Raw genomic sequence first — 12597 nt, 5'->3', positions numbered from 1 at the left:
CCCTGGTGTTCCATGCAGTATGTATCAGCATCTGGGGACCTTTGTGCACGAGCAGGAGAAGTAAACTAGAAGGGGTAGATGGTGGGAGCCGCGGTGAAAGCAGAGCTCTCACGAAGCCACCCTCGGTCTGCGAGGGACTGCCATGCGTCAGTGGTCACAGCTTCCCCAGTTACTAGACTGAAGATGTCTTCTGAGACAGACCCATGCGCCTTTAGGACACTTGTTTTTATTTCTTTTTTTTTTGTTTTGTTTTGTTTTGTTTTTCATTTCTTGAGATGACAGTGCCACCTGCTGAATTGTCTCCATGACTCTGTTTGTCCAAACGCTTTTATAAGAAGTGTGTGAACTTGTTACTGTGCGCGTTGGAGTTCCGTATCACTACACTCACTGGAGCAGAGGTCGATGCTATAAAGATTGGGCATAAGCACCGAGCGTCAGCTTCGAATATTTAGAACTAATGTAACTTGATTTTTTTTTTTTTTTGGAGAGGTTTTTGCTATAAGGCACGTGCACTTGCCAGAAAGACAGAGACAGAGAGATAGAAAGCAAGAAATCATCCCCCAGGGGAGATGGCCATGCTGCAACCCCTTTTCCTCCATTCTGCTATCAGGATCTTGGGCACACACGCACACGCTCCCAGCATGAGTTGAAGCCACCAGGTCTAGGACTCGAACTGTGGTTGACTGCATGGGAGTCCAGTGACATAGCTGTTAACACCAACTGCTGGTTCCTAGAACTAATGTAACATGAATGCACATTCCCCCGGGTTAAAACTAGAGCTTCCCATTTGTGGCCGACCAGGTACCCACAGACTGTACCTGTGAGTGTGTCGTCTCTGGACACGTACCCCACTGCTGGTGTGGTCAGAGGGAAAAGCAGCAACGGTACTTCAGTGGCTTCAGGTGGCTCGGATTATATAGGTTTATTTTTTGAAGAAAAAGATAGTTGAAGCTGGTTGACTCCAAGTGCACATGGATTTTTCATTTTTCTTTGACCGATTTACTTGTGTAAGCAGCAGGGGTAGGAAGGATACAGTTCTCAGCTGGGACAGTGACCAGACCTGTGGCCTCCTAACCTGGAGGCTGTAAAGGAGAGAGCAGGTATCCGTCCGCCGTGATGACTCATTTGCCTGGAGAGAGGACCTGACCTGGGCGGCTGTTTGGGACCTGGAAACTGTGGGCCAGGTTCCCCAAGCTGCTCGGCTTGTCAGGGCACTCGCATGCTTAACCGAGCTGGCAGTGAGGGGCTGGGCAGTGGGCCGGGGGCTGTTTGCTGTCCTGGGGTCGCTAGGGCCCTGTTCTGTTTCACTGCACTCGGTCACATGGCAGGTCAGCCTCTCTGAAACGCACGCTTGATTTCAGATCGACTACCACTACATCTCCTCCCAGGGCTTTCCGATCGAAGGCTGGGCTGTGGTGTACTACATAACTCACCTGTAAGTACGCATGCACACGGCACTTACACTGTGACGGGACCTGCTCGAGACATGGGGGCTGTGGGAGGCGGAGACCTGTCCCTCCGGGCGGCCTGTCTCGGCCCCTGCCTTCCTGCGGGCGTGTGGACACAGGCAGCGTCGAGACCTGAGAGCTCACTTGGTGTACTCCTGCGTCCCTGTAGCCTGGGCTGTGCGGGGGGCAGAGCCTGTGTGCCCTCAGGAGCGCTGCCCACGTAAGGCCTCCTGTCTGCTGTATGAGCTCTTTCAGAATGAGCTGTCCACCACGTGGAGTGCGAGCCGGTTGTCTTCTCCTCCAGGCTGAAGGGGGCGCTGCTGTTCATCACCATCGCGCTCATCGGCACTGGCTGGGCCTTCATCAAGCACATCCTTTCCGATAAGGACAAGAAGATCTTCATGATCGTCATCCCACTCCAGGTAAAAGAACCCGAACCCTGCTTGCTGGCTCCTCTCTTGGCACTTAGCAGGGCTCAGCTCCAGACCCGCCTGCACAGAGGGCATTAGCTGGCCCAGAACTACAGCTCCTACCACTGCAGGCCAGAGGCTGGGATTCCTTCTCAGACCTTCAGGTCGTTGCACTGGGAGATACTTGACCATCAGCATCTTCAGACCCGCCTGCAAGCCCAGACTTCGATAGGTAGGGAGACATACTGCCTTCCCTCTGCATCCGGTCGGACGAGTCGGACTGCTGTTCTTCACGAGGACACTTCATACATAGTGGCTTCACTGACAAATCAGCCTACAGCTGAGCGATGCCAGGTAGAATTTGATAGCACACACAAAGGGCGGGCATGTATCAGACCCTTTCCGTGTTGGGGGCCTCAGGCAGAGACCGGCCTTGGAGGGCTGTGACCCTCTCAGCGACCTTGTCCTGTCTTGTACGTACCAGCCTTACTGGAGCAGAGCCTGGGTGTGAAGAACCGAGAGAGAGAGAGAGAGAGAGAGAGGCCGTAGTAGGGACGCACCGCTCTGCCACTGCCGTCCACTGAAGTCCTTGTTCCCGGTCTGGGGCTTTGCAGTGCAGTGTCGGTGTGGCCAGTGGGTGAAGCGGGAGGACAGCTCCTGAGGTGTGAGGACATCATGTGTATTTAGGCAACGGGACCAGTCTGGGTAGGCCTTTATCATCGGCCTGAAAAGTTAAAACTGCTTTCATCAGTGATGAAAATGCTAAGCTGCTGTCGCTGGTAACCAGGGAGCCTTCTATTTGCAAAGTTCTGCATGCTACGAAAGCAGCAATAGCAGAGACATAAGAGCATCTCTGAATTCAATTATGGGCATTCTTATATACTAGCAAGAAAAGGGAATGTGCTTAAATAATGACCACAGGGTCCTCTATATTAAAAAACAAGACAACAAAGGATGAGTACCAGGGTCGATGGTAGCAGTCAGCACTATTTAACTACAGCACAGGGCTGCAAATGATTCCTGGTAATTTTCACAATTCAGAGGGCTCTGGGCTGCAGATGGAGTGGTGGTTAGAGGCGCTGCATTCCCTGGCTGACTGCAGTTCGAGTCCTGGACCTAGCAGATTGCTTTCTCGCTTTTCCTTTCTCTCTCTACCTCTCTAGTCAAATTTAAGAATAATAAGTGGAATTAAATAAATAAATAATTCTTTTAAAAATTCAATGGGCTCTAATGTGATATGTTATTTAATAAGTATAGATCTTAGTTAAGAGCTGTCTTTGAGTAGATATAATCACAAAGTGCATGAACTCTTGTTGGCTTATTTTGCGGCTATTCCAAAGTGTAGAGTCCGGATTTTACATTGAGAATGCCTTTCCTGACTGATACTAGGTTTTCTGCGATTTTACGTGGCTTTTGCGATTCCTCCTGTATTAAGGATCTGTAGTGTTAGGGTCTCGTCTTTCAGTGTATGAGAAACTACCAACCTCAGAATGTTTCGTGTCGATTTTATCTGCAAGAAAACCTCAGGCAGCCAAGGAGAAACAAAGCCTAAATAAAATTTGAAAATGTACCTTAAAATTATGTATACCTGTAATACTTTTGAAGTGTGAATCTACCTAATTTTGATGGAATGGCCATTAAATACAGATTTTTAAATTTAAAAATAAAAGAAAAAAGCTTCCCTCCAGCCATGGGCAGTGATGGGGGGTTATTGAGCATGTGCTGTGCATACGGAGTGGTGGGTCAGGAACTCTTTCTTATTTTTGGAGAGGTTTTGCTATAGGGCGCATGCACTCGCCAGACAGACAGACAGAGACAGAGAGACAGAAAGCGAGAAATCCCCCGGGGGGATGGCCATGCTGCAATCCCTTCTCCTCCACTCTCCTCTCGGGATCTTGGGCACACACGCACATGCGCCCGGTGTGAGTTTTAAGCCACTGGGTCCAGGACTCGAGCCACGGTCGACTACATGGGAGTCCAGTGACAGCCATTACGCCAACCGCTGGTCCTGGTTCAGGAACTTTTTGACACAGTGTTCACCACCAATGCTGCCAGGGATATCCATCTCATGTGACGTGTGTGGATTAAGGACAGAGCGGAGTTAGGAATTTAAGATGTGGAGTCTTTGCTTCCCACGCGGCCTTTATTGATGGAGGCATGATGCACATGTTTTGGGTGGACTAGGCTTGGGGAAAAACATGGGACAGAAAGAATCCAGAAGCCAGGGTCAGCAGAGGGAAACTAAATTCCAAAGTAATTTTTGCATTTATTTGCATTATATAAAGCTTGACTTTGGTGACAAATGAATTTTTAAGTTCTGTATAGAAAGAGAAACTACACCAGAGACTTCTCAGATAATAACGTGGCACATTTCACACTCCACACGGAGTGGAGAATTCCGTCACAGCGCGTCAAGCAGTGCTGGGAATGTGGACTTCACAGGAGCTGCTTAGGTGGCTCATCTGTCCGTTCCTAACAGTAATCCTGCCCACTTCCCTCGTGCTCGGTAGCATCTCAGTTTAGCCAGCTTCTGTCATTTGCTAGGAGCTTGGTAACAGGACTAAACACAGCCAGCCACGTCTGATCTTGGGGCAGGAAGCAGCGTGTGCACGCAGATAAACCTTGTTGGGAGAGCCCGTGCCATGCCAGGGGTAGGAGAGCCTGGGCCTGAGTTACCCTTTTGAGGACCAGAGGTTCCGCTCGCCTGTGGGCTGACAGTCGCCGTTCGTGCTGCTGTGGCCTGTGGACTCGGAAACACAGGCCCATTTTCTGGCACTCAGCAGAGTTACTGCTGCTGAGAACCTGGGCCTGAGGCGTGTGGGCCTGTTGCTGAGTGAGCTGTGAAGGGCCATCTGCCCAGTACCCGAGTGACTTCACTGAGACTCACAGTGCCTGAACGTGTCAAGTGTCCTGGTTCTCTCTTGTCACGTAACTCATCACCCCAAAACTTGGTGATGCAAACAATAACCATTTCTTCTGTCAGTTTCTGTGGGTTAGGAATTCTGGAGCGGCTCACGTGGGTAGGGAGCCTAGGGATCCCATGCAGTTGCAGTGTGACAGTGGCCAGTGCTGGGAGCTGTCTTTGCTGGCATCTGTCTCCTGGGCTAGGACGAGTTGATCAGGAGGGCAGGGATAACTGCGGCTTCTTTGGATGGTCTTTCCAGCATGGCAGTTTGGGTAGCCAGACTTCAGGCTCAGGGCTCCAGAGGTCCTGAGAGAGCACCAGATGGAAGCCATGTCTGCCCCGGGAATCACACAGCATCACTTCTGCCTTACTCAGTGGCCAGAACAACCACACGCCGCCCGGGTTCAGGGCACGGCACAGACGCTGCTTCCTGACGGGTGGTAAAGTTCTAGAACACGTGGAGTGCATCAGTGGGGGCCTGCAGGCGTACCAGGTGTGCCCGGGCATCCGCCCCACCTTGGAGCTGCTGCGGCTGTAACAGCCCACCCGTGCTTTGTGGTCTCAGTGACGTCTCCTGCCCCGTAGGTCCTGGCAAACGTCGCCTACATCATCATAGAGTCCACTGAGGAGGGCACAACCGAGTACGGCCTGTGGAAGGACTCCCTGTTTCTGGTTGACCTGCTGTGCTGTGGGGCCATCCTCTTCCCCGTGGTGTGGTGAGTTGGCCCCCTGGCAGGGAGGCTGCGTGTGCACCACACAGGCAGTGGCCACATCTGACACTGAGCTAGCCCTTCCCACGTTGGTCTGAAGCACTTAGGGCATGTGTTAAGGCGTACAGCTTCTGGGTTCCCAGCTGAGCCGAGCCCGTCTCCGGTGGTGGGACCCAGTGTGGAGTACCTCGGGGATTCTGGTCGGCGGGGCTGGCCTCGGGACTGGCCTCGGGACCAGCACAGCTAGAAAGATTCTAGAAATGAGAAGTTAGTAGCAACGTAACAGCAGCCTGAGTTTGGAGGGGAGAGAGTTGAATAAATCTCATCAAAAGCATTCTCTTGGCATGTTAAAAAATGGGGAAAAACGTTAACATAAAACTAGTGATAGTTTGGACCGGCAGGTGGCGTGGTGGTTAAGGCAGCTGGGCTCCCATATGGCTGCCCACGCCTCGAGTCCTGGACCTGGCAGCTTATGTTCACACTTTCCTTCTCTGTCTCTCTCTGGCCAGCTTTTAAAAATAATAATAAAATAAAGGCAATGAATAAAATTAAATAAATTCTTTAAATAAAACTAGTGGTAGTTTTTGGCACGTAAACATCTTAGCCATCTTCAGGATGGCCGGCTCCACTCCTGCCTGGCCCACATCTTGTGCGTTGATTGTGGATGAAGAGAGATTAGAGGAGCCTCGTGAGTCACACTCAGTGGGGCGTGCTCTCTGAGTAGACCGCGGAGGGGAGAGGGTGCTCACACGGACACAGCTTACGTACCTTTCTGACGGGCTCTCACGGCTCCTCGAATGCAGTTACGTCTTTGAATCGGACTTTAAAGACACAGACTTCCCTGCCTCTGGGCACAGTGAGCTGGTCTTATCCCGCTGTTCCACGCAGCCCTTAGTGTTTTCAGCGTCCTGGGACTGTCAGGTCACCTGGCTGCTCTGGTTATTTGCATGTAGTGTTAAGGAGCTCGGTCCACCTCCCAGCCAGCGGGATTTGCCCTGCACCCCAGTTCCATCGTACACCCCACATGTCCTGCATCAGCTCAGCACACAGCAGCCAGCCCAGGAGGGAGAAGAGACAGATGGTACTTTCTACTCACTACACCTCCCCTGCCCCCTGCCCCCTGCCTGCCAGGAATTACGACCCAGGTGCCTGAAACACGGGATTGTCGCCAGGTAGGCCTGATTAGGGCACAGAGGTGCCACACCTCACGTGCACCACTGTGGGAACATGGAATGTAAGGGACCAGGTGAACTCTGGCCATTCTCTGTGACCTGTTAGTTACAACTCCGATGAGCAGATACCAAATGGTAAGATCCCTGAAGACAAGTACCCCGAAAATTGTTGGAGAATGAAAAAAAGGAATCAGTAAGTAGTAGAGAGGTGATTTAGGGAACAGTATCAGCCGCTCGAGAGGTTCGGATTCCGCCTGCACGCGTTCCATGCCGGCTGTGTGCTGGCCGACGTTCATAGGCTGCCTCGTTCCATCCTCGAGCACGCTGACCCCTCACAGGTGGGCACACTGTTGGCAGACCAGGTGACAGTGTCAGGGTGAGCATCCGGCCCTCCCCTGGCTGTGCTCTCCTTCAGGGCCATCTCTGCTTGGTGGCTTGCAGCTACCTCGAGCTCATCTGTGACTACACTATTGCTAATATCCCCCTCCCCAGCTGTAGTGGTGGTAGGTAGTTCCCAGAGCATCCCTGGGGGCTGGCGTTTTCAACAGAGTTGTGAATCTTCACTCTGAAATGAGTTTGCATACAGTGCTATGTTCATGGTCCTGGACTCGGGACGGGGCCTCTCCAGTAAGGTTGGTTCTCTCTGGGGCCAGTGAGCTCAGTGGCGCCCCTTTGTCCTAGGTGTGTTGGGCAGGGGCATGGCTATGGGAGGAGAGATTAGGAAGAGAACAGGGTATTGAAAGATAACATTTTCTCCCCTCATTCTGGCCCCTGCCAGAATTCCTGCCACAGGTCTGGCCAGCAGAGGGCACCCTGACCACTCAGACTTAAGCCACACATGGGGAAGCATTGGTTATCGAAGATTGCGTGTTTAGGCAGAGAGCTCTAAAGTAATCTAGTCCTGGGGCCTAGATGGCGTGGTGGCTAAAGGTGCTGGGCTCCCACATGGCTCACCACGGTGTGAGTCCTGGACCTGAGGGCTTGCTTTCTCGCTTTCCCTTTCTCTCTCTCTCTGGTCAAACTTGAAACAACAACAACAATAATAATAACAACAAATGGAATTGAATAATAATTTTTTTTTTTGGAGTTTTTTTTTTTTTTTGTTTGCTATACGGCACATGTGCTCGCCAGACAGACAGAGAGAGACAGAGAGACAGAAAGTGAGAAATCGCCCCCCAGGGGGGATGGCCATGCCACAATTCCTTCTCCTCCATTCTCCTCTCGGGATCTTGGGCACCCACGCACATGCGCCCAGTGTGAGTTTAAGCCACCGGGTCCGGGACTCGAACCACGGTCGACTACGTGAGAGTCCAGTGACATAGCTATTATGCTAACTGCTGGTCCCGAATTAAATAATTCTTAAATAAGTTTTTAAAAATGTTTTCTAGTCCAGCCCTTTTGATTTATTATGAGGCATTCAAGACCTCAAGTTACTAGAGCTGGAAGGAGAGGGGAATGCAAGTCTGCCAGCTAACCCTCTGTCCCAACTGTTCATTTTTAGGTCCATCAGACACTTACAAGAAGCATCAGCCACAGACGGGAAAGGCAAGTTCCCCGTGCTCCCGGCGCTGGCGTTTTCTCAGCACCCACTTGCTGGGGCCCTGCTGGGGCCCGGGGGGAGGAGGCTGGCAGTCCTGGGGCCTTGCCTTGGGCCGGCGTGGTGGGGAGTGGGTATCCGACCTGTCGGAGACCAGTGGTATGAAGGGGCTTGGGGGGATTCTCCTGTTAAGATGATCCATTTCCACTCATGACTCTGATTTTCACCTCCAAACTGAGTCAGCAAGGAAACCGTGTCTCGGGAGATCCAGATAGCACCTCGCCGTGAGAGCAGGAGGGGCTGTGGGCTGGGGTGGCTGTGCGTACAGCGGCCGTCCCTGCCGTCGTCACACACTTTCAAAGTAGACGTGTCGCAGTGCGCTCAGTGAGACTCCGATGCCGAAGGGACCTTTGCGACTCTGCTGTTTAGGCGGTGGTGCCATTATGACCCTTTGGCATCGCCCCGATTTTTCCAACCATGGCTCCTGTGTCAGAAAAGAAGCCACAGAGAAGACGTTTTGTATGTTTCCACGTTTCTGGGCATATTCAAAGAACGTCCACACCACGGGTTACCGTGGCACAAACAGCAGTTTCAAGCTCAGGGCTTCAAGGAGCAGCTTTCAAAGGTGGGAGCTGCCTCTGGGCCCGTGAAGCATAAGCCCGGCGCTGGGGTTAACGGTCTTTGAGGCAGACGTAGATGCTCATTCGCTGGAGATAGGGGTAGGTTTTTGTCAGTAGGGTTTTGCTGCTGACCTTTTTCTGATTATGAGGGTATTACTGACGCGTTTTAGCAAGTTTGGAAACCATGTAGTGGCTACAAATCCTAGTTCACAAGCCCAGTCTCCAGTTAACGTCACGTCTCCTTAAGTAATTCCGAGTGCACTAAGCCTGACTCGGAGGCTGCGGCAGGGCCGGGTGAGAGCCCTGGTTCTTACCGACTCAGAGCTCAGTATTTGCAGGGGCTCCCCAGGGCCACCTTGCTCCAGGCAGCCTGCTGGGGAGGGTCTGCCCACTTAGCACCCTGGCCAGTGCACCAACTCAGTGCCCGGTGCTGGCTTTTGTTTTTTATCAAGTTTTAGGAAATAGCCCTTCTCTCTCTTCTTCTCATTCCTCCCAGAGGTGCTGGGTTTCCTTCCTCTCCCTGTAGAATACCTTCTGTGATCAATTCTTCAGGGGAGTTTAAGCGGTACATGTCGTCCACAGTAACCTTTTGCTTTTAGCCTGGCACATAGAGGCCCCGGCCCTCTTTGGAGTAAAAGGATCTCTCTCTCTCTCTCTCTCTCTCTCTCACACACACAAACACACACACACACTGTATGCATTATTATTTTTTTTCCCCCAGAGGACAACTGCACAGAGACAGAAGGAAAGAGAGACAGAACCTCCCTCTGGGGCAGGGTCACATCACTGCAATTCCTTCTCTTCCATTTCCCCACGCTGTTGGGTCTTTGAGCATGTCTAGTATGTTTTTAAGCCACCAGGCCCAGAATTCAAACTGCAGTCCTTATGTGGGATCCAGCTCCCACCAGGCTGTGAGGCTTGGTCTAAGTTAAAAGAAATTTTTTTTTTTTTGAGAGGTTTTTGCTATAGGGCGCGTGCGCTCACCAGACAGAGAGACAGAAAGCGAGAAATCACCCCCCGGGGGGGATGGCCACGCCATAATCCCTTCTCCTCTATCCGCCTCTCAGGATCTTGGGCATGCACGCACACGCACCCGGCCTGAGTTTTAAGCCACCGGATCCGGGACTCAAACCGTCGACTACGTGGGAGTCTGCCGACATAGCCATTATGCCAACTGCTGGTCCCTAAGTTAAAATTTTAATAAAGCGCCCTGTCACAAACAGAAAAGCCCAAAGGAAAATAGAAACTCACCTTCTGGGAATACATGTTGTTTGGGAACATTCTTGCTTTCTTAAAATTTTTCCCCTGGGGGCACTGGCAGGTGGCATGGTGGGTTAGGGTGCTGGACTCCCTCATGGCCGACTGTAGTTCAAGTCTCAGACCTGGCAACTTGCTCCTTGCTTTCCCTCTTTCTCTCTCTCACTCTGCCCCTCTCTGATCAAATTAAAATGAATGTGAATGAATGTTAAATAAAATAATTCTTTTAAAAAATTTTCTTCTCCTGGAGATCAGCAGTGTCACAATGATTACAGCACTGTACCCCCCGTACCATGCCGACTGTGGTTTGTGTCCTGGACCCAGTGGCTTCAACTCACACTGGACATGTGTGCACGTGTGCCACAACCCTGAGAGAGGAGGGAGAAGAGATCGCGACATGGCCATCTCCCCAGGGATTGGTTTCTTGCTTTCTGCCTGTCTCTCCAGCAAGTGCAGGCACCCTATAAGCAAAAACCACTCTTAAAAAATTTTTGTGTTGGGAACCAGCAGTTAGCATAATGGCCATGTCGCTAGACTCCCACGTAGTCGACCGCGGTTCGCGTCCTGGACCCGGTGGCTTAGAACTCATGCCGGGTGCCTGTGCGTGCATGCCCAAGATCCCAAGAGGAGAATGGAGGAGAAGGGATTGCGGCTGACCATCCCCCCGGGGGATTTCTCGCTTTCTGTCTCTATGTCTCTCTCTGTCTGTCTGGCGAGCGCACGTGCCCTATAGTGAAAACCTCTCCAAAATATTTTTTTGGTTTTTTTCTTCTGTATATACTGTATTAAAAGGCAGCTTTGGGGCCAGCAGGTGGCATGGTGGTTAGGTACCCACGTGGCTGACCACGTTCAAGTGCCAGACCTGGCAGCTTGCTTTTTCACTTTCTCTCTCTCTCTCTCATGAGTGTACATGCCCTATAGCAAATTAAAATAATAATAATAAATAAAATTAAATATTTGTAAAAAGGCAGCTTTATCTTTATAACTAAATGAGTAGGGTTTTTAATTTCAATGCATTGTGGTGAGACCTTTTAGTTCCCATTGTATACGCTCCAGTATCTTTTTCAGTTGCCAGAAGGCACGTGTGCCTGCAGGGCGGCGGGTGGGAGGAAGGGGACACGCTCGCCGTGGAGTGTGGTCACGCTGTAATTCTGTCTCCGTGTTCCGTCCTGTCAGGATATTGGACTTGCACAAGCATGCAGACACGCACACACTGGTGTGTTTTTCAAGCCATCACGGCTGGGATTTGAATTGCAGTCGGCCTTGTGGGATTCAGCTCCCTTAACCGCGAGGCTGTGTGGCCAGCCTATTGCTTCAATATTTCCGATTCAGCATTTTTGGCTACTTGAAAATGTTTAAAGATCTCAAGGGCAGTAGTTCCCTATTGACGAGTTTTATCTGCGTTTTTATTTGCCCTGTCCTGCCCCCTTGTGATGCTGGCCTTCCTCAGCGGGTCCAGGCTGCCCGCCCACCTCTTGCAGGCCCCTTGCCTTGGTTAGAGGGCTGGGGTGACCATGGTGGTTAACTGTCCCTGTGACCCATACCGCACTAGGGCTCGGTGGTTAGCTAAGGGTCTGGGAAGAGGCTCTAGGAGTGCATAGCACGGCAGGTGGCTCTGGGGCCCGGTGTCCCCCAACATCTGTAGGAGACGCTATTGGACCAGAACTCTTCTGCGCAGGCCCAGGACGTCCGAGGCAGTTTCTCCTCGTGTCCACCAGGTGGCAGCGTGGGCCCTCATTAGCTGGAGCCAGAGAGGAAGTTGGAGAGGCAGAGGAGGGCCCCCATTCCCTTCCAAGGTGATACACCTCGCAGATGGTACAGACCAGGAGGGGGCACGGGGGCGAGAGGGATGGTGGCTTCTTGGTTCTTGTGTTTGCACTGAGTTGATTAGGCTGTGGGATGCTTTGAACTAATCCACTAATACATGTTCTTTCTGTACTTTGAAAAGTGGTTGTGCTTGTCACAGGCCCAGAGTCAGGGCAGCCATGTTCCCACAGCCGAAGTCCCCCTTGCAGAGGTGCCTCAGGACAGCACCCTGTAGGCAGGCCGCCCTCGGGTGTGACTGCAGTGTGGCCGTTGGCCCCAAGATCGACGCTCCTCACTTCGCCCCCTGGAGATCGGCCCTTCCTAGCAGCCACGGGCAGTGGCGTCCCCTGTTGGGTTTGGGAGCATTGTGCTGGGTGGAGCCTGACGTCTGGCCCCTGTTCTTGGCTCGAAATCCGCAGACAGCATGGCCTTGACAGCGCCCTGGGCGTAGGCACCTCTTTTCAGATGATGTGCAGCCCGGGCCGAGTAACTGCAGGTGAGAGCTGCGCAGAGCGGCCCCCGGCTCTCGTGTGCTTTGACTCTGGACTCCTCCCGACGGAGCCTGAGGGAAGGGCAAAGGGAAGCGGCGGGGGAGCTGCCCACCGTCCCCAGGTTCGTCTGTCCCCTGTGTCACACGCTATGGCTTCTCTTGGGTGCGTTTCCGTTCAGCTGAAGGGCTGCACTGCGCCCTCTGAGGAGTTCAGTGAGTCCTGACGGCCACGGCGGCTCCGG

General features: G+C 52.2%; 1 protein-coding gene across 1 annotated transcript in view; it reads left to right on the top strand.

The window, feature by feature from the left end:
• GPR107 (G protein-coupled receptor 107) overlaps window positions 1-12597 on the top strand; it is a gene marked incomplete in the record, with an annotated part of 85229 nt that overhangs the window by 46974 nt on the left and 25658 nt on the right. Inside the window, 5 exon segments of the mRNA XM_027767306.1 lie at window positions 1-17; window positions 1362-1435; window positions 1753-1870; window positions 5349-5479; window positions 8147-8190. Of these exon segments, the coding sequence (XP_027623107.1) occupies window positions 1-17; window positions 1362-1435; window positions 1753-1870; window positions 5349-5479; window positions 8147-8190 (384 nt within the window).

Source organism: Tupaia chinensis, unplaced genomic scaffold (genome assembly GCF_000334495.1).
Source record: "Tupaia chinensis unplaced genomic scaffold, TupChi_1.0 Scaffold144168_1, whole genome shotgun sequence".
NCBI classification, from domain to species: Eukaryota; Metazoa; Chordata; class Mammalia; order Scandentia; family Tupaiidae; genus Tupaia; species Tupaia belangeri.
The sequence above is the reverse complement of the archived record's forward strand: the minus strand, read 5'-3'. Positions and strand labels throughout refer to the sequence as shown.